Source organism: Phaethon aethereus (assembly GCF_964289735.1).
Source record: "Phaethon aethereus genome assembly, chromosome: 7".
In the NCBI taxonomy this organism is placed as follows: domain Eukaryota; kingdom Metazoa; phylum Chordata; class Aves; order Phaethontiformes; family Phaethontidae; genus Phaethon; species Phaethon aethereus.
This window is the reverse complement of record NC_138583.1, coordinates 11,049,974-11,072,218: the sequence shown is the minus strand read 5'-3', so window position 1 is coordinate 11,072,218 and position 22,245 is coordinate 11,049,974. Positions and strand designations below refer to the sequence as shown.

General features: G+C 39.5%; 1 protein-coding gene across 2 annotated transcripts in view; it reads right to left on the bottom strand.

The window, feature by feature from the left end:
- The window catches only part of LDB3 (LIM domain binding 3), a gene marked incomplete at both ends in the record, with an annotated part of 75,550 nt that overhangs the window by 32,637 nt on the left and 20,668 nt on the right, over nucleotides 1-22,245 (bottom strand). For both annotated transcript variants that reach the window (XM_082002165.1, XM_082002166.1), the window contains one exon: nucleotides 11,555-11,706. In XM_082002165.1, the coding sequence (XP_081858291.1) occupies nucleotides 11,555-11,706 (152 nt within the window). The remainder of the gene's footprint in view (nucleotides 1-11,554; nucleotides 11,707-22,245) is intronic.

Sequence of the window (22,245 nt, the reverse complement as noted above, 5' to 3'; positions counted from 1 at the left end):
ACAAAAACTTCTTATGCACAAATGGCACCAACCTAAAGGGAAGCTACTATCCAAAAAAACAATCTATGAAGGAGAATTTGGAAGTATGTAATACCCATTTTCCTTTAGAAGGGATCTGAGTCAGGGGTAGCCCCAAACACTATGGGATAGAAAGGGAAAGAAAAAGGAAAGAAGCTGGGAAGGGAAGGGAACTGGAGAGAGTATGCATAAAGCTGAGGTTTTTGAAAAGAAGTACATATTAAAAAATGTTGGAGAAGCAAATTCCACTGTCCTGGTCTCCTTCTGACCCTTTCTACTTCTGTGGCATCTGCACAGTGCTTGTTGCATCTTCTTTACTCTTCCCCTCCCTCCTGCTGTGCAAAATCCTTCCTTTCTTGAACTGCCCCACATTCTGCCCTCCAGCCTATTCCCTCCTGAATAGAGCAACTATGCTAATAGAGCAACCAATGCCGCCATCGCCTCTTAGTTGACTCCGTACCAACCCTAAAATTCCTCCATCCCAGCAGCTCCTACAGGCAATGGGGAGGCTCTGCCAGTATCCCTGCAGCTCTGCTCTGTCCACGACAGTTCTCCAAGAGTACCAAGCACAGATGCCGAGCACAAGCCTGGCACGCACCCGATGCACATAGCAAGCTTTACACTTAGCCTCCACAGAGCAAGGACACCTTTTTTTCAGGCAGGTTATTTTTCTTGCTGTCCTCTTCTTCCTGTCTTTGCACTATTTTTAAACCATTTCCAAACCTCTCCTCTCCTTATTGCTATCAAAAATTCAGGTAACCCATAAAGAAAGGTGGGTTCGTCCTAAGGACATGTCATCCAGCTATAGAACTGGTTTGTGCTGTCATGGATTGAATTTGCATGTAGAGGTGTATCGCCATCAACACTGTTGAAAAAAAAATACATTAATTTATATCAAATCCATAACTTTGTTTCTAATAAATAAGTGGATCATAAGAATTTGAAAATGAGCTTGCTTTAATGCTGAATTACCAAATAGATCACTCAGTTATACAGTGATTTACTGTAGCTTGCAAAACCTTGTTGACATCACTGTATTATCATTCAAATCTCTCTCACAGCTAAGTTGCTTTTCAAATATGATATTTTACTAGTTTTGCTTGAGACCATTCATCCATGGATTGTAATCATGATACTACTGACTTGAATTTTTTACGTTAACCCAATCCAAATTCACGTTTGACTTCAAATTTCATTATAGGAGTTTCGCTCAGGTTTTCTAGCTATCCATACCAACTCAATTTGCATAGCATAGGATTCACAAGTAAATTTTAAGTAGGCTGAAACAGGATTCTATTGGAGGCAGAATATGGGTTCTTTTTACTTTCTACTTCTCACTTACATGTTTTCTATGGCTATTACTGATCAAAGTGTCAGAATTTGGATTGCCTAGCTCTACAGAATGGTGTTAAAGGAAATATAATAAAAATTATCAGAGAGGGATCAAAGCTTAAATGGTGTATAACCTCCAGATATAGTGTCTCACTTGAAATTTCTATGTTCAGCATAGTTATTTATTATTAATGAATTCATTATTATATTGATTATTTATAGTTAGAGATGTTAAAAAGAAATCTATTTAACGTAAACATACAAATAAAAAAATAATCTGTCAGTTTAAGAAGAGCAGAAAAAAAAAAGTGGGTTATGAAAGGATCTAATAGCGTAGAACAAAGAGATAGCTATTATTAATAAAGAGCAGAAGAGGCACTGAATAAAGATTCAGTGCTAGCATGTAGCATACCATATCCTGGTCTTGAGATGTGACTCAGTTCTCCCCAGTAAACATAATAAATATCATTCTTCAAGAATCAAGCATCAAAAATATTTATGTAAATTCTTTAGCTGAAAAATATCTAAAGTAAAACCATAGTGATTTCCCCTCTTCAATTTTTCCCTGCCATGCAGATGGTGTAACTGAGACTTAGGCTACCCCCACGCAAGTATCGTCAGGCTCCACTGCAGTCCTGCCTCTCTTGGCTTCTTAACAGCTTCCTTAAGGGTGAGAGTCATCCAGGTACTGATTTCAGAGCAGCACTGGGGACTGCTGGAGAGCATCACCCTAAGGAGCCAGCTCCAGAATCGTGGAATGACAGCCAAACTTCAAAGATATGATGATTCACAAAAGGATATTACAAAGCTTTGTAACTGCCTTCTGTTGATAAAGGAGTTCAAGTGTTGTCCAAATCCAAATGGATTTCTAACACTATGTAGATGAAGTCTATTTTTCCTCTTGCCACTCAAGTTTTTCTAAAATCAAAAGCCTAACTCAGGATACTTTGAGCATCCTGACCACAAATGACTTTATTTAGTTTCCTGAAGCTGTTGATGAAGCATATTTACTTAGCTGGTTTTCCTGTAAATCCTCTTACTTGAGATGTGGACCTCACAGAGTGCCACACAGCTTTTAGAGCATTTCTAATTGACATATATGGGAGGGGAAAAATTAGTGAAGATGGATAATTAGATCTTAACTACAGTCTGCCTCACTTAGGCCTTACGTTTTCTGTTTCCAAGCTAAAACACTTCAATGAACTTTCCATTAATGCCTGCATCTGAGAGGCTTTGACTAGAAACGTAACTCTATGTCTTAAGACTGTTAAGTCAAGAAAGTCAGCCAGGACTTGTCAAATGAATTTGTTTCCTTTTGAGGTACTCAAGTAGTGTCTGAAGTAGCCATTACAGTAATGCAGAAACACCACAGGGCCAGCCTGTGCCCTGTGCTCAGCGTGGCCATGCTGCAACAGACACCAGCCAGGGCGAGCATAGACACAAAGAGGCAGCCAACCCCTGAACGTGCTTAAAAGACAGGCAAAACAGACCTTGGTGTGTCTCTGCTCTTGCTGTAAGAAACAGCAGGGCCACCAAGGATTAAGATTTTCCGAAACAAGAATGAGGCCTGACAGCTTTTGTAGTGGGCTGGTGGGCAAGAAACACCAGAGTAAAAAGGATCCAAAGGAAACTACGAACCTCACATGTACAAATGATGCATTACGAGATTGATCTATTAAAGCCTTAGTTTTTTCTCCTCGATTGAACAATTCCTCATTCCACTTCTTAAAAATACTGTATTATCCCTTCCAATTAGCTTCAAGTGTGTAATCTACATTTTGATATGTCCACACTTAAGCTCATCAATGTCAATCAATAAGAAAAGGTCCCAGCTCCAATACATTGTGACCTTCTTGGCTACTGTAACATTTTGGGTAAGGTATCGACTTCCTCATTGCAGAATGCAACCAATAACTATTTGTCTGAAAGCTTACAACTGTCATGTGTATTTAGTAAATTGTGTCAGCCCACTGACTCTGGTGGGATGTGCCCGCGATACCCATCTTGACCTTTCCATGGTGAGTGCAACACAATATGTGATAGGATATACATGGAGATCATCTTTACCTCATCCAGAGAATATTTATCAGACAAATAAAACGATGATTTTTAACCTCACCTCTAAGCTGGTATTCTCGGGGGAAAAAAAAAGTGATACGCACTCTGAGAACAGTTCTAATCCCTAAGTAGAATCTTATTGTAATGAAAACTTCATTGCCCTTTAAAGCCTTGGCATATATCCAGTTTCCAGGCTCTTTTCTAAAACTAACAAGGACACTTTATGCAGTGAGTGTAAATAGCAGTCCACGCAATTAAATTGCTCATGTAAGGAATATATTTATATTTATTGCAGTGACTGACATTGATATTTTATTTCATTCTCCATGGAAAAAGCTGCTCATTAATTTTAACAGCATTAAATGTTGCTACTCAGACAGTAACTGACAGCCCTGTCCAAATGCTAGCCTGACATCTTTTAACAAATCCTGCTGTCCTCTCATACCTGCGCACAGAGACAACTGGGCATGCAATGGGGTTCACCTCTATTTCACAAGGAGTGAGGGAGGACCACCTCTCAGCTCGCACGGTAACCTCCCTAACCCACTAGTAGGATACGTCGTTTTTAATGCTTTGAGTACACAGCAGCATCAGAAATTCAGGGACGAAACCTTGGATATTGGAGGCAGATGGATCTCAAAAGTTCTAGAGTCATACAACTAAGCAAAATTAACTAGTATCACATGTCATATCCACTATTAGTGTTGCTCTCCTTTTTATAGTAATCTGCTTAAAATTTTGAATTTATACACATTAGGATTCAGTAAAGCCCGTAAGCAGCTGTTTGACTACTCTGCTTTTCTTACCTTTCCAAAAGTAAATTTTTGTAATAACTCTCCTGATACAGGTACAGGCTGCTACCTACAGACTAACGTGCTCACTGAGTGAATTGTGGAGGGCTCCAACACAGACTGTCCTCATGGTCACAGATCTCAGTACTTCATGAAGTCTAGACCATAATTATTCCAGTGAACATCACATGGAATATCTAACATTGCACCAGCTTTGAATTTATTTCTTTCTGATATTTAGCCAGTATTTTCTTTATTTAACCTTTAAATTCTGCTGAGAATCATACTGGAATATTTAAACATGATTTCTGTAGAACTCAAGGGAATGAACTAAAGGACAAACCTTCATTAAAAATTTTTTTCTTCTTATACTCTGATTTTTCTAAGTGTCATCTAATTTCAGGCTACATCTCTATGGCAATATGAACACATTTGTACTTGGAATTATGAGGAGTCCATAATTTCTAGTGAAATGTTATCAAATATTGTGTCAGAAATAACGTGGCCAGCAGGACTAGGGAAGTAATTGTCCCCCTGTGCTCGGCCCTGGTGAGGCCGCACCTCAAATACTGTGTTCAGTTTTGAGTCCCTCACTACAAAAAGGACACTGAGGTGCTGGAGCGTATCCAGAGAAGGGCAACGAAGCTGGTGAGGGGTCTGGAGAACAGGTCTTACAAGGAGCTGCTGAGGGAACTGGGGTTGTTCAGTCTGGAGAAGAGGAGGCTGAGGGGAGACCTCATCACTCTCTACAACTACCTGAAAGGGGGTTGTGGTGAGGTGGGTGTTGGTCTCTTCTCCTAAGTAAGAAGCGACAGGACAAGAGGAAACAGCCTCAAGTTGCACCAGGAGAAGTTTAGATTAGATATTGGGAAAATTTTTTTCACCAAAAGGGTTGTCAAGCATTGGAACAGGCTGCCCAGGGAAGTTGTTGAGTCACCATCCCTGGAGGTATTTAAAAGACAGGTAGATGTGGTGCTTAGGGACGTGGTTTAGTGGTGGACTTGGCAGTGCTAGGTTAATGGTTGGACTTGATGAACTTAAGTCTTTTCCAACCTAAATGATCCTACGATTCTAAATGCAAATGGCACATTTTGTCAACACTTAAGGCTGAGCTGTAAAATACACTGTTCTCATAGGAGGCAGGCATTCATACCATTAATCCAGTCTGACATGGTCACAACCATCTCACTTCTGCACCCAGTAATTCAGAGATCCTTACTGGGGTCTTGATGTGGTCCCTTTTCCCTAAACTTAAGTGCTGCTATGCTGGCTATTGATTCCCAGGTGGGACTCCTGAGTAAAAATGTTGCTGCAGCCTCATCCAAGGAGCAGTTGTTTGGTATTGGGCATTCAGTTCCCATAGTTTTAAGACTACAGTCAGAAAGGCAGGAACAACCAGGAAAAGCTTAGTCACTCCAAGAATGGATTTCAGGAGATACATTCACAGTGCTGAACACGAACACTAGCAAATTATCACTAGCATTAGTCATTACTGTTCCTTTCAAGGAAAAAAAAAAGCCCACATTCATATGGGCTCAGATTCTACCTCCAGTATGTAAACAGTCCCTGAATGAAAACATCAGTAGTCTGATGAATGTAATGGGATCAAAGAAGGGAAAAAAATTCCAAATACATTTTTTTCATTTTCTGTTTGTTCTTACTAATCATCTCCTACAATGCTTTTAGGAAATGTTTCTACAGAACAGTCTGAATACCTCTATTTCAGACCATGCTTTCATCAATATTGTTTATATAGTTTTAATTTACTCTTAAACTGGGATAGATACCCTCTTAATTCTTCTGAGCATAAATGCAGCCTAAATCTGGCTCTGATTTAAAACATGCCTATCAGCAGACCTAAAACATGCACAGAATTGGTTACTATTCACAGCTTTAGACAAAAGAAAGCAGTTTACAATAACCACTGAATTCCCCTTGCTTGCAGTTTGCTGTCACCACATGCTTTATTTATAGTAGGCCTGAAATAAATACTGCAGGATCAGCCATCTTTTGGTGCTGCACAAAAAAGGAAAGCTATTAAATATTTACCGCAAGTCTCTCACAGCTTTGCCTCTGACACTTTCCCTTTCACTGGAGAAAAGGATCACTTAGCTCATGATTTTCCAGCAAAAGACAGTCGACTGTGGCTAGCTGGAAGTGAATGGTAGCATCATTGGCATACCCTGGCTGGGGAGGCTGTGCCAATGCACACCAGGCACAGAAAGTCTGCACTCCCTCCTGGTCCTCCCCAGCAGCACAGGGTGACGCCACGCAGGAGTCTTAGAGTGTCACAGGAATGTTTGTGCTAGCAGAATGAGGTGCACTCATGTTACAGAACTTTCCAAAACTAAGCCAGTACATTTGGTGAATCCTTTCCAAAGGGGCTGATCAGATTCCTTGAGTTAAGATCAAATGAATGTTGTGGATGCTCCGGTGAAATGTGTTGCCAAATAATATTGCACTTTTGTGCATTGCATTTACTGTGAATTTAAAAAAGAAACCCATTTGTATGAAATAAAAATAGATTTTTGCATGCACTTCGTTTTTCACCTGTGAACTGAATGTAGAACTTATCGTCCTACTGAATGCTGTAGGACGATAAGTTTATGGCCTGGTATATGTGGGACAGCCAGCCAAAGATGAACTTTGACTGGCTCAGAACTAAAATGCCTGGGGGCAGCTGTGTAGCTCAAGTAACTGATTAGAAACTGATACTGAAAAATGACTGAGAACTAAACTCCAGGAGGTCACAAAAAGTTTAAAAGCAAAGCAATGTCTTTTTCCACCACAACTGAGGTTATTATAGAGTATGATCATAGTCCTCCATAGCATTGTCTAGCAGAAGTAGCACCAATGCCCCCCAATACATCCACAGTAATGTAGGTTTCTAAGGAACAAGCTGCATCTATATAGGTATCATAGGTATCTAACGTTTCAGAGTTATCATCCTTGTCTGCCTGAATACTATCATGCCTCACAGAGTTCTACTGGGTAATAGTGCACAGTGCCAAAGGAATTTCTTTCCTCCTCCCCTCACTGCTGCTCTCTTCTGCAGCAAGAGAGAATTCACTTCCTAGATGTATTCTTTTGTCTTCTAAACCAAAGGAAGCAGAGCTGGTCTGGAGGGTCTCATACCTTTCCACACCACTGGATCACAGGTCTGTTTCCCCAGGAACGGTCTACATACTTCAACTCCCTGCCACTTGGCTGTGTGCATCCTTTAACTTCCCAAAAGCAGCACAGGGAGGCATGCTGCAGGCTCTGGAGAACTAGGCAGCCAGAGATTGAAAATGAGCAGTCAGAAAATGCAGTGTTTCACTCAAGCCAGTAGCAAGACAAGTTCTGGCTGCCTGATCAAACCTCTGGCATAGCTGGCGAGACCTCCATCCTAATTTTGTGGTTGCATGTGAAAACATAGCATGGGTGAGGTGATGAGAACAAATTTAACAGGGAGTTTAGAGAAGGAAGCTGTCAGAAAAAAACTTGACACCCACAAATTCCTGAACCCGTAATGGGTTATCTACATGACTGAAACATGGAGAATTCCACTCAGGCCAGCACTGCACACTAAGCACTCACTGAAGGGCTATGTTAGTGTACCGTGAGCAGTGCAGATTGATGGTACTTGAAGAAAGACATAAGTTGGTTATAGCCAGAGAAGTGCAGACTCTCATTGTTTAGGCAGGCAAGTACAAATAGGCATTCTTAATGCTCCCCTTCTGCTACATTTGACATCTTGCAATTTGATGCCCTGCACAAATGCTGACACCCTGTACAGCTTTTCTTGACAGCCAAATAAAAAATAACCAGTTCCCCACCCTGAAAAAGAAACCCCACAGGGAACTTAGGTGTGATAATAGAAGTGAGTAGCAGCAAACACTTTCTGAACTGTCAGGTTATAAACAATGCTCATGAAACCTTCATGGCCAGGATCAATAAAAGGAAAGGCCATCGCTCTTGAGAGCCAAGAGCCATTAGAAAAATAAAAAACTTTCTGTCTCAGGGCATTTATGTCTAGATTTCACGTTCCATTGCTTCTTCCATGGCCTTATAGACTAAACAAGCAAGTTCAACTTCTACTTCCAGTGCTGCAACAGCGAACAGCCACAGATTGCCTGGTAAGGCATTCCACGACCTTGAAACATATTCTGTGGAGCCACGTGACTGACTTCATATAAATGTCCAAGATCATCAAAATTTGGAGCTTAAGTTTTTCCATCACAACAGTCAATTTCCTAATGCACATACATTCTTTTTCCATTTGAAAGGATTTCCAATGTTTCCAAACTTTTATGCAAATTAGATTACTAAGCGTACCCATCTCTATGATCTTCATGGAAACTAGCTTTGTTTTTCCATAGTAGTAGAACACTCCACTCCAGTTTCATTGCTTACAAGCCATGTCTAAAAAAAGTAAAAATTACCTCTTAGTACAGCCATTTTCCTGGTAACCAAGTCCCAGGAGATTTTGCCTTTCTCCTGTTTTGTTCTTATTTGGTTGAAAATTACTATTACTAGTGACTGCTCCCGTATTTTTCATGTTAACTATTCTCCTTCTTACCAATACAACCTTTGTAAATTTTTTTTTTGTTGAAAAAAGGTGTATTTCATTGTAAATTTTGGGCAGGTGACCAAACTGCCACAATCTTTTTGTACTTAGGTAAATTAGCCTATCAGTGCCTAGGAAAAATGATTTTTCAAGGTGAGATTAATCTAAAATCCCAAATATTGTGGAGATGCCTTTTGTTCAAGACATTGGGATACTGGGTCTTTAATAGGGTTCTATGCATACGTCAGCTGGCTGAGATCACACGCTGATAGGGTTTACCTTGTATAAATACTGAATTGTGCACAGGGAAAGCCAGCTTAATGCCTCTGAGCACAACTCTCTGAATAGCCCCATATCATCTAAGAAACAACACTACTAAAAAAATCCTTACGTTTCAGTGTCTGTCATTCGTTTTTCCCATATAACTCTAGTGAGGCTGAGTGGGTCACCAATGCAAACTAATAGCTCACACTGAGAAGCAACTGTCATACTGAAGAGGAGATTCTAGGAATTGTATAAGGTTAGAGCAAATGCATCATCTGTGAAAGTTCTTTGTTAGCGAGTGAGAAGCTGTCTGACCTATTTGTGCTTAATAGTATTTGATATCACTTTGCGCCATTTTTCTTCTCTTTGAAATGGATCTTAACTCATCTACATCTATTATTATGCAAGCACTTTTCAGTCTGTGGAACACTCCATTACTGTTTACTTTGGCTGTTCATTATGCACATAAGTTGATTAACTGAATCAAATACTATTGTTTTGGAACCAAGAAACAAGGCAAGCCTCAAAAAACCAAAACAAACAATAGATAGAGCAGGAAAGCAATAAATAATGATATTTCCACTAGAATTATGTGGACAAAGAATAATGAATACCACAACAAATAAAGTATTTTCAGACTGCCAAAGCTTTAAGAAAAACTAACAATTACTTCAATCATTCAAAAATAAATAAGCTGTCCTGGACACTGCAAAACATTTTTTTTTTTTTTTTTTAAATTATGTGGCTACCGGAGTTGCTGGTGTTGTAATTTAGAGGTCAGCAAGTACAAAAGCACAACAATTACTCACATGAAATACCCCTGCCAACACTTGATCAAAATTAAGGGTTTTAAATGACTTGCATCTGTGGCATGTATTAGGTTAATCTGTTCTTGTTAGTCACAGATTTGGGAATCCTTCCCTCTGTGTGGCAGGAGAGTTGATGGTTTGTAGTTTTAAATGCCAGCTGATAGAGGCAGCCACTGGACCACTTTTCAGGTCCAATATTCAGGAAAATTAACTCCAAGTGTGCAAAAAGTCAAAGCACAGTAAGAAACATTTTCTCTCAATGTAAAAACACAAGGATCCAATAGAAAAGCAGACGGAAGTTCCAAAATAAATTATAAGAAAGGATTTTCTTTAACTTTCAAATACAAAATAATCCAGAACAAAGTAAATATTTTTTAAAAAGATATAATAAATATATTATTATCACCAGCATTCATTATAACGGACCAAAAAGAGGCTGGAGTGGAATTCAACTACAGGCATCAAGATAGTGCCCCATCTTCCCTCAACAACTTTGGATGACCATTTTCTTCTGGCTTCTGATATAAAGCCCATTTAATCACATTTAGGATTAGGCTCCTGGTGTCTGTTTAGTTTTGGCTGAAAATCTTGCCTAAGCACACTAGAGGCACACATGCATAGCATACAAGGTGGCAGAAATTATTCCATGCATCTCCCTACTTCCCTTGCATTCACTGAAACAGCTAGACCTTTGAGAAAAATCTCAAAAAAATCTGGAAAATCTGAGGAGCTTCAATTTAAAATCTTTTCCAAGAAATATAAAAGTTATACATTTCCAGGAAATATATGTCTACCCAGTGCTCTCACAGAAGCTAACAAATACGTTGCAATTTTATTAGCATCTTTCTACTTCGGGTATTTATTTTATACGTTCTCTGGAACACCCACTTAAAGACAAACTTGAGAGTTAAAGCCGTGTGGGAAATTCAGCCATACATTTTGCTTTAGAGTACTCTGCTCTGTTTTGGAAACCTCGGCTAAAGATCTTTTTCCCTTAGGTGTTGGTCTCTTCCTGATACTGCTTAGCTCTACTGCACATTCATGTATGAGATTTTCTGGCATATTCTCAGAAATTGTACTTCCACGTTATAACCTGCTTTCTGTACCAGTCTTTGCATAGCCTGTGTGAAAATCATCTTCTCCACAACGCAATAAATATAGCAGTTACTTTGCTTTACATAATTATGGAGCTTTAAATATTAATGCAACTATGACAGAAAATCTCTGTGCAAACTTATCTAACTTGAGAACAAGTTTCCTAGAAAGCAAGCAACATTAACCCTGAAAAGTTAAAAGAACTGTTATGTGAAGACATTCTGCTTTCTCAATGGCAAGACAACTTTTATCACATCTGTGAGAAAGTCTGTCTAGAGTACTCATTCATAAATTGACCAAAAAAACCTGTGTATTGTCCACATGGGAATAAGCAAAAGAAAAAAATAAATCCAACAGTGATGTTTAACAGAAGCCTGAACAGATATGGAATTACATCTGTATTCAACAGGCTAAATTCAACACATATATACTCACGTTAGCTTATCAACCTTACTGAATTCTATAAGAATCCATCCCAATTTCTACAAGAATCGGAAATTTTGGCTTTCCATCTCCTATCTGTGCCATGAACACTTCAAATCAATGTAACAGGCAAAGATAAAACTCCTATAACTGTTAGTTACAGGTTTCATAGGATGCCCTTAGGAATGCAAAACCTTTAACTTATATCAACATACTTCTGAAGAGTGAGGCTCAGGTTGTGGCTGGCTGACTTGATCTTGTTCTGGGCCTCTAAGTGGGTCATGCTGTCAGTATTGACTCCATCAATGGCTACCACAAGGTCCCCTTGGTTCATCTGTGACTGTGCTGCCTTGCTGCCAGGGGTGATCTGTGTGGGGAAAAAAGAAAGGAAAAAAAGTCATATCAGGTTAAGTCATTCTGTGCACAAAGCACTTGCAGAGAATTTGCCCAGAATTACAATGAGGAACAGATACAGCAATAGCTGTATCTATTATTGTATGGGTGGAACAACAAAATTTATGGAAATTAAACAAACTCAAAGTTAATTCACATTTCTGCAGAGGTCCAGAACTCTGTCTACTTGTCATTACTGCCGTTTGTGGAGGTTAAGCCCAATGGAGTGGTTCCCTTACCACATATTATCTCCTCCTCAGGGGGATAATTATCATTATTTATATTGGAGTAGTATATAGAGACATTATTCAGAAGCAGAAAACTAATAAACCACTATCTGCTGCATGATTTTATTGTATTTTTCCTCCTAAAAGCCATTTTTCCTGAATTAATTCATTATATTGAACAGAAAATGAATGTGCGTGAGGGGCCTTGGACATGCTTTGCTTCTTTTACAGCAAGCTTTATAGGAAATCATTCTGCTTAACCTTACCCACATACAACTATAGCTCCATTACCAAGACAGATCACTACATACCAGAAATGAGCTCATCAACCCGTTGGACCTGCCACTCCAAAGACAGTCCAGCACTTTTAGAAATAAGAAGCCACAATGCTTCAACTACAAACCCAACTACTGAGACAACAGTTCGAGTTGTTTATTATAGCATCACATTTTGTTAGCCACAGATGCCTTGTGGACTGCATCTTCTCCAAACGGACAGTATCCTGACCTCAATTTTACACAGCCCTCTCAGCTTGCATCTGGATGACATTGATACATTACAGCTACTTAATGAAACTTGACTCCATTAGGGAACTCCAACTAAAACAGAAGAGCCTTCACATACCACCAGCCAGCCAAATTTTAGCAAGCACATCAGAGTAGTCCTCTGCTCTCAGCACTCAGCACTTAAAGAGTACAGACATAAGCTATAGGTCTTTGCTCTTATTTTTAGATACTCACTTCTAAAAAAAACACCACAGATAATCTAAAATGCTGTAACAAAGGCTGCAGTCAACATCTCTGTTCCTTCAGCACAGTGAACATAAAAGAAAGTTGTGTCTGATTACAAGCCAAAACTCCCTTGTGAATTCAGCCAGGCTGAAACCAAAATCCAACATAAATCCAAACGCTTTTCCTCATCAGGTGTGAATTGTAATTCCTTAACCTGCCTTCCCTAATATGACCTCAAAACACTTAAAAAATATGTACATACTCAAACCAAAATAGTAATTCTAAAACAATTCCCTAGACTACTTGTTTGTGCTCTTCCACTAGCAAAAACAAAGAAAAAAAAGGAAAAAAAACCCAAAAACTTTCTTAAAGCCCCATTAAAGGGGATCAGTATTGGGGCTGACAGTCTAACTGACAGTGTAGTCTGGCAATGGGAGTTGCCAATTTACTAGAACACAAGCTCTAGTCTCAGGGTGCTAGAGCACAGCACCCTGAATACTTGAAGACTTTACTTAAAAAGAGAGATTACTTTGGAATTAAGCACTGTAAATAACATCCCAAATCTGATCTGACTGGAAGAGGCAGCTTTCTATACCTTTTCATTAGTGATAAAAGCAGTAAGATTTGTTTTCCGAGTGAAGGACAGACACAGATACCATGTTCTCCTGTGAATTAGAGAGTTGCCTGATAATGGCAGTGCCATTCCTTGATGTATTTTCTGGTGTTAAGGAACTGAGGGGTGGGGAAAATACTTCATGGTAGTTTCAGTGATGGAGTTTTATTCTGCGGTCTAATGCACCCACATAGAAAGAGATTAGTAGAAACGAGAGATTCATATTACAAGCATAGTTTTCCTAATCTATTAAACAAACATTAGACTTGCCTTGTGCGAAGCAGAATCTAAAAGTCTAAAAAGAATATGGATTATTTGCATACCCACATGTACTTGTATAGTTAGTCAAAGACCTTTCCCTGCTCAGTCCCTCAAATATGTCAAGAAACAAAATCTGCAATAAGATAAGAGGCCAGAAAAAATGGGAACAAAAGCCAAACTCAGATAAATCAGTCAGTGAGACTTGAATTCATCAAGTAGGACACTTCTCAGAGTTTCTCAGTTTATCCTTTTTCTCTATGAACATAAACTGTTTGCCAGTCAGGCAGATACCAAGGCTTGACCTTTTGGATAAAGATTTTTTTAATAATCTTCACACATCACTTTTCTAAGGCACCACTTTTTACCTTCTCAGGAAACATGTAAGTTCTTGCCACAAAGCATTAATTGTGCAATGCTGATACTTCCAGTCTCCAGACAGCTGGTTTCAAATGCTGGGAACTCCCCCTTTTGCTCATGAAGAACAAAGACTAGTTTTTGAACATCAATACAGTTACTGAAAGTCAAATTTCTGCCCTAATTTTGTAATTCTTATTTAACACGTACATCTCTCCTTCCACTCCCCAGTGATTCTTCAAACAAACATACCCAGAGAAGCAGAGCTTCCACAGAAAGGATAAAGAAGTCTAGGTCTGGGACTAGTATAAGATAGCTGTAACATATTGACTTCCCCTTCAGTTCTTCTGATTTCTGCTTTTTCAAGCTCCAAATTTAAATGTTACGTCTTAAAATAAAGATACAGCAGGTCACTACAACTGTCCTAAAATTAAAGTCAAATTTAGAGGGAGGCGATGGTTATACTAGTGACCTGATTTCATTTACTCTAGTGGGTATTTTCTGTCTAACGCTACCTAAACAAAAAATTCTTGGTATCTTGGAATTTATGATTCATGTAAGTTTCTAACTATGGCCACTGCAGCACCCGTTCTGAGGAAAACAGCTACAGGAGAACCATATGGGGAAACCTAAGGAAACGGTCTCAATCATGGCTTATCAGCCAGTGTTCCTTTATTTGAAAAGGAAAGGAAAGGGATTTGTAGGCATCTCTTCAGCCAAGTAACAGTAACAAATTCTGGGCTGGATTCCATCTTACAGCACTACCTTTCCAATTTCCATTTCAGGGGCCAGTACTTCACTGACGTCACTTTACCTCTAAAATTCAGCTTATCCTAGCTTCACAGACAGCAAGATTCACAAGTATAAAAGACGGGTCTAGTTTGTGATATCTGTAGTTCAGAACCATAATAAGTATCAGGAAAAAATTGCTTCTTCCCCCAGCCTTCCCACTGGCTAAGAGCACGCTATGTAGATTATTTGATTCTGTAGAGCTTTCTACAGAAGGCATTATTAAAGTCTGGACGCATAATCTGTATAAAACATTCAAATCAAAGTACAAAATTACACTTATTTTAGCTAGAAGCTAACAGGCCTCTGTGAGGCTTCAAGCGAGCCCACAGCGTGCGTTTACAGCAGACATTGAGAACACTCAGTATTTGTTGGGGACAAAATACCAGCGTACAGACGGCGATACAGGACAGCCAGATCTGAAGTGTCAAGGCACATTCAAGACTATCTTGTTCTCATTTTTAAAGATCCAGCAGAAAGGCATGAAATGCAAGGTATTTATCTGTTGGCGTTTTCCTTCGAAAATTCATCTCTGATCTCTAAATATTTACTAAATATAATCACAAACAGAGAATATCTCACTGCGTCTTCGTGAAATACTTAGGGATTATTTTCCATTTTAAAAGGTTTTTAAAAAAATATTTTTTAAATGAAGGGTGAATGCTAATTAACCCTTGGAATTAGACTGCAAATCCAGATCTGTCTACACAGTAAGTTCTAGTTTGCTCTCATCTCAGCCTCTCTTCCAATAACAAAAGCAGAGAAACATAGTACTGTCTAGGCCAAATATGCATTTTTCAATTTGACCGCCAATGTTTTTTTTTCTTAAAACATCCCAGGGCAAGGTCTAGACAGGACTATTTCGGAAGACCTTTGTCTTAACTCACTTGCTCCAGATTACAAAGTAGCCTTCAGATGCTAGATATTGCAAATGCCTTTAAGGCTGCAGTGAGATCTGCACCAGAGATTTAAGATACAGCTATTTCTGTCAACTGATTTACAAAATCCAAGCCAGGGCACCACTGACAGTAAGATCTCATTTTAATAGTATTTCTCCAGCGCCTCAAACCCAAGCACAGACTTTGCCTTGAAAAGCCAACCATCGTTCACCCCTCTCAGAAAAGCAGAGGAACACTTGCAGCTTCAGAGGTGTGAATCCTCAGCCCTCACAAACGGCCTACAAGGCAGATATCTGACTTGCAGTAAATAACCCCAGACTAAAGCAAGTAGGCAGGCTGGAAGTACCACACGTTGCTTTCAGAGTACTACAGAGAATTCTTACTACGCTCTGTCGTGAGCAGAGCTGTACACTGGGAGAATATATAGTACGACAGCTATGCCCTAAAGAGTAAGTCTGCACTGGATGCAGGGTAAATACTACTTGCAGGAGGTCTAGCAGGCGGCGCGCGAAGTGCTGCTGCCGCGCCTCCTCGGCGGAGAGCCGCGCGCGTGCCCGCCGCAGCCCCCTCAGCTGCACTCCGGAGGGGAAGGGGAAGGGGCAGGCAGCAGGTGAGTGGCTGAGCGTTTATACAGGTACGCGTTCATACTAACGAGAATGCCTGGATAAGCAGATGGATGGACACAACTTTCCTACCCCAAGGAACTCCTAATTTACAAGACAGACAAAAATACACAGGGAGGCCTATACAACTGAGAAAGCATTAATACGGCAGCTCGCAGCGATAGCCAGGGCCTCTTCTTTTTCCAGGACCTGAGCTATGCCTGATCCCTTCCTGACTCCAACCCCCAAATCAACAAGTTATTCTTTCCTCTTATTTAAAAGCAACATTTCAGAGAATCAAGTATTCACTAACACTAGAAATATGCTTAACCACTGGGCATGAATACCCTCACCTCTTCAGAACCTCTGGGGCAGAAGAAAAAATTAAAAGAAAATGCTCCTTCCCATAGTCAGAAAGGCCAGAAATGAGACAGGACATAAGCTATCACTTACCAGAGACTATAATACACTATTACAAGAAAAAGAATGGACAGACAGTAAGGATCACTAGAAAATAAAATGTGTTCCCTTTATGGAAAAAAACAGCATTTAAATCTCTCTCTGTTAAATTTTCACAAGTGGGTTTTATATAGATGCTTCCAACAAACCTTCATAGGGTTTCTGAGCACCGGGGCTCACAATGCCTGGGAATGGCAGCAAAACTTTTTCATTTTACGCATAGGAGCACTACCTACTGAAAGGAGGAGAGACGTGCTTCGAGATCCCACCGCAGAACGGTTACATTGAACTGCTGAATGCCTATGTAAATCCAAGTAGTTATCTCTGGACTGGAGACATCAGTTCCTCCCCTATTGTGAGCAGGTTAATTGAGGAAATGTAGTTTATCGTTTCCTAAATGAGTCACTTTCCATCCCTGTCCCCACAATAAACATGCAACAGCTCCAAAGGGAAAATCATGGGTCCTCTTAGAAACTAAAAGACAATTCTGGACAAAAAAAACAGCAAAGAAAAGGAATAAAACCCACTGGAATAAGTCATCAGGCAGAAATTCACCATTTCATTCAACACATTGCCAGAAGGCATAAAACAAGAACACAGGAAAAAACAGCCTAGATAACCTAAACCATAGAGCAAACACCACCGCCTTTGATGGTGGCTTTTATACCTTTCAGTGTCAGATGGGATTGCTGAGCAAGACCAATTAGATGTGAAGACAGAGGACTATAGGAAACTGGAAATCAAAATCCTTGCAGTATCACCAACCAAACCTAAAGAAAATTCCCTTTTTGCAGCTACCATTTTTCTGAAGAATATGTCTCATTGTTTTCAATTTACTACCAGGTTTTACTTTTTTTTTTTCCCCCCCTCCTTTCTGTTTTCTAATGAGACAAGAAAACCTGCCTTAAATGAACACTCATGGCATCTGCAAAATATGCCACTGGCACCTTGAAGAGCTTGCTTTTATATTAAACAGAGCTGAGCTGGCAAGCTGCAGAGACACTCTGAAGTGGCCTCTCAGGCTATGCTTCATCTGCAGTTAGGAAGGGAGATTACAATACATGTGAGAACCCAAAATAGCTTTAATCTACCTTGCTTGGGTACCAGGCGGCACAATGCCACAGCAGCACAGAGGTTTTGTGGGACAGCCAGTCAAGCACTTACAATTCAGGACATTCTGTGCTGAAACCTGTACTGCAAGAGCAGAAAGGGCTACTGGCGCTTGAGCTATCCGGCTTACCTCAGTCTCGGGTATGCCAGTCCATAATGGACCAAGACCACCTCCATCAACACCAGTAATTTTCCTCCTATTTAATGCCTTTCCAAGGCTGCTGTGCATGCACAATATATAGGCTCTTCAAGTAAGACAGAGAACTAGCCCTTCTTGCCAAGCTAAGTAGACCCAGGTGATGAAAATAAGCCAACTGTAAAAGATTTTCAGCTGGGAAATGAAAGGAAGCATATAGGCAATGCTTCAGGGATTGCTTTAGGCAAGGCTTTGGGGGATTTTTTAAGTGAGTGTGAATGATCCTGTCCCTGCTTGGAAGGAAGATCATTCTGTTCCCTACTTCAACTCCACGTTAGCTGATTGAAAAATTTTCAATCCTTTGTTAAAAAATAAAGGAAACTTTAGACTTTTCAGCTTAGCCTGTTAGAAACGTGACTAGTCTATGTATACCAACTTTTTAATAGGATGTGTTGACATAGCTAGAAGACTATACAGCACTCTAAATCTTGTATGGTATGACTAATAGTAATCTCTCTTCTCCCAGTCTTCATCTAAAAATAGCTGTTAGATCTATTCACTCTAGTCTCAGTTTAACATCACGTACTGTGCCGGGATAGTGTGTGCTACGTATCTCGCAGAAATGAAATGGAAGCAGAGAGGCGAGTCGTATAATAATAGACTTTGTTTTGTTACAATAACAGTTTGTAAGGAACAAGTGAGTAAGTTCTTCTTTAGTATCAGAGAGTTCAATAACCTTAATGCAAATCAAAACTGAGAATATAACTGAGGTACTGATCCTTAGTATTCTGGCAGCCCCATGGTGTGAGCAGTTCTGTTGACTTCCACAGGATGACTCCCTGCAGCAAAGTTACACTCAGCTTGTAAGTACTTGCAGGATCAGAACTGCCAAGGTTCTTCAGAGGTTCCTCTTCCTCTTTCCTACGTCTCTTTTTCAAATTTTAATTAATTTTAAGGCAGTTTTATAAGGCGGGATGTTTCTTCATGTTCCAAGTAGATAGATCTCAGTTATCAATATGGTAATTTCACATTTTCACAGCTATTGGCTTCTTGAATTCTACATTCTGTGCAGTTTTTTGACCTCCTCATACAAGCACAATTTGTCTTGTCTTTCCCTACAAGCATTAGCAATAAACTGAGGGGTTTATGTCTTTTGCTATTGGCCACTATGGTAAAATTTTCTTTTTTTTCAAGTTCATTCTGCTTAATGCATTTCATTGTATATAACTGAGACCACAATGCTTTATAACTTTGAAGGGCTTTTGATCGGTTCAGCAAAAATAAGGCCTGACTAAAAGGGCATTTGAGACAATAGTGAGAGTTTTAGTTGGTCAGTTAGTGGCCTGCAGCCACTTCTGATATTAAGCACCTCAAATAGCTTTAAGTCCTGAGGTTCCAGCACAAATTTAACTGATGTATAAGTGATTCTTCTTCTCCTGTGTGTTTGTAAATTAGGGTGCTTATTACATTGATGCAGGCTTACATTTAACTGTTCTTTAAATGTGCATTTTTTTATTGCGTTCTTTTTGTTTCTGGCCATCAGAATACCAGGGGAGTCATTCTTCCTCTAATCACTAAAACACAAGCTGCCAGTTCAACACAGCAAATAAGCAGTCCTGTCTCTAAAGCAAAAATACGCAGTATTCAACTCCGTGCTTTACCTAGAGATGCTAGAATAGTTTAGTACACACAAAAAGGCATCTGTTATGAAAGAAGATGAAATGTAGCACACGTCCACAGTGACAGAGATGTTGAATCAGAACTAACTTTGCAGGAACTACACTTGGTATCATGCTGTTACTTTTGTGTCTAAGGTTTTAAGAGGCCATATTGCCCAATGTGCATGCCCAGCATTAACTATGCACTATATAGCATCAGTTACTCATTAAACATTCTCCCTATCCACAAGGATACTGTTTTGTATCTGTAGCATTCATCCATGCTCTGTGAGACAATAAAGAGAAGTACAGGCTTCAAACTTCAGAGAGCAAAGAATTCCTTTTGAGATCCAAGTGAATAAAAAAGAACAGAAGCAAAGTTCCCCTGAGAAAGTGCAGTGCAAATTTCTTCTGTAATATGCTGTATCATGTTTAGTGCATAACACGACATCCTGCCAGGTATCCCAGCAGGATCCTTGGAAATTTAAAGATGTAGCAGGCAAAATACTGTCTTGACACATTTAACAAGTACATAAACCGCTGGATGTTTCAGGAAGTAAGGGCAGTTGTAGAGGCTGAGGATGTTTCTTTTACCTGTTAAATTGTAATAGCTTAAGCTTTGTTCTCTTAGCTTTTCAACCAAACACAGAGATGCCACTTCACTTACAAAACCACAGGAACCCCATTTGTTTAACAGGGAATAATTTGAACATACTGATATAATCTCAAATGCAAAAGGAAAAACTTGCTACTTTGAAGATCGTGAAGACTGACAAAACAATAATGAAAAGCAACACAATCTGAATTTTTAAAAAGACAGCAGCTTGTTTTACTTCTTTATGTTGGCTAAGGATGGATGTGGCTATTGCTGAGGACAAGGATTGAACTTTATTTATAGAGTGATGATGCCAATGCTGGTTTTGGGTGGTTTAACCCATTATAGTGGTGGGTACAGCAGTCTTCAAAAATTTCCCACTTAAAGCTTGCAGAATATAATAAAAACCCACAGATTTTATTTGACAAAGTACAAGCCAGGGACATACGTGATTTTCCCAAGGTAAAAGCATTCCTCTAAGTGAATTTTACATCCATCAGCTTTATAATGCTCTATTGCATAAATGTAGCTAAGTACCTTCCCACACATCTCATAGTGGCTTCAGGGCACGTAGCAGTATTAAGCTGAAAAGTTTTCAAAATGTATTTTTTGTCTTTTTTTCCATATACTAGAGTATTTTCCATATACTCTACAATAACCAATTTTTATATGACTTTGGAATGGCTTCCTGTTTGCAGACAAAATGAAATAATAGAAATGAAATGTTTTAACATATTAGTACTGTCTGTAGCTAAAGGCTATTTCAGACTCAAAGTAAAAAAAAAATCAAATGAATGAGATGGAAAAAGTACCATTTATTGAGAAAGATAGTGATTTTTGTTCAACTACTAATGTAATGTGGGTACAACTGAAAATACTGCCAAGAAAATGCAACACCAAGAAGGGTGCACTGAAATAAGGTTGTAACAAGAATGTCCCATAAATTTGATAAGCCATAAGCTGATTTAGAAGAAGGATATTTAGAAAGAGCTTTAAGAAATGAATGACCTCAGTTAGTTAATATTAATTTGCCTATGGTGAATAGCTCTTTATTTAAACTGACCTGCGTTTGAAGATCCAAGCAATGCCACTCATCTTCATCATACCATGTCTTCTATTTTTATGCCCAAGTTTTGAGCTGAAATGTGACTCAGAAATTCCCACACAACAAGGAAACCTGTTCTTGGGGAATTTCCATTCCAGATAAAGGCAGGAGCCTGTGATCGCATGATTCCTAATTCAGCAGAGTGCATAGTTCAAGCAGCCTCAATTATCTTTGGATAAGCTACAGTTTTTTGGGGTTTTTTTTGAGAGAAAATTATTTATTCAAACTCCCAGTCCCTCTAGAGTTTTCTAAAATGGTAAAGCATGTTTACTCGCCCATCCCACTCAGCAGCATATTCCAAATACTCACTGTTAGAAAAACAGAACTACTTCCACACTAGGAAAACCAGAAACTTTTTGACATTCACAGAAGAATTTATGTAGTTATTGTTGTGACAAGGATAACATTTGGACCCCCTGCCAGCAGTAATACCAGGTGTATTACATTTGTTAATGTTCCTCCACCAGTCTCTTAGGTGCCCAGAGAAGCACTCCCTTGTGGACAAGCTGGTTTGTTGTCTCTGATGACAGGTTTGGAATTCCCCGAGGAGCTACCCAGCACATGTGTGTGTGAAGGGGCATTTCAATGTACAAAGATTATGACCAGTAACTGGCACTTGAAAGAAGGTATTAAGGCAGGAAGAGAAGCCTGATCAGTATTTCCTACCCAGTTGACATGCTACTGTGGACAGCCTCTCATCTTCTGAGCTGCTCACCCTGGTGATCAACAGGTGAGGGTTAGAGAGCTTTCAGTTTGCACCGGGAATGCTAAGTAAGATGTACCCCATCTTAATAAAGTCTTCAGCTTCATTTTGTACTACATTCCAGAGGCTCCAATGAAAAATCTCTGTTGTTTTAATTACAGATAGCAAAGTGGGCAACCATCAATTGTGAATGAACACCTTCTGTCTAACCAAAAGGCCCCTGCAAAACACAGGCTGCAGATTTGCCTGTGACACAGTCATGATACCGCTG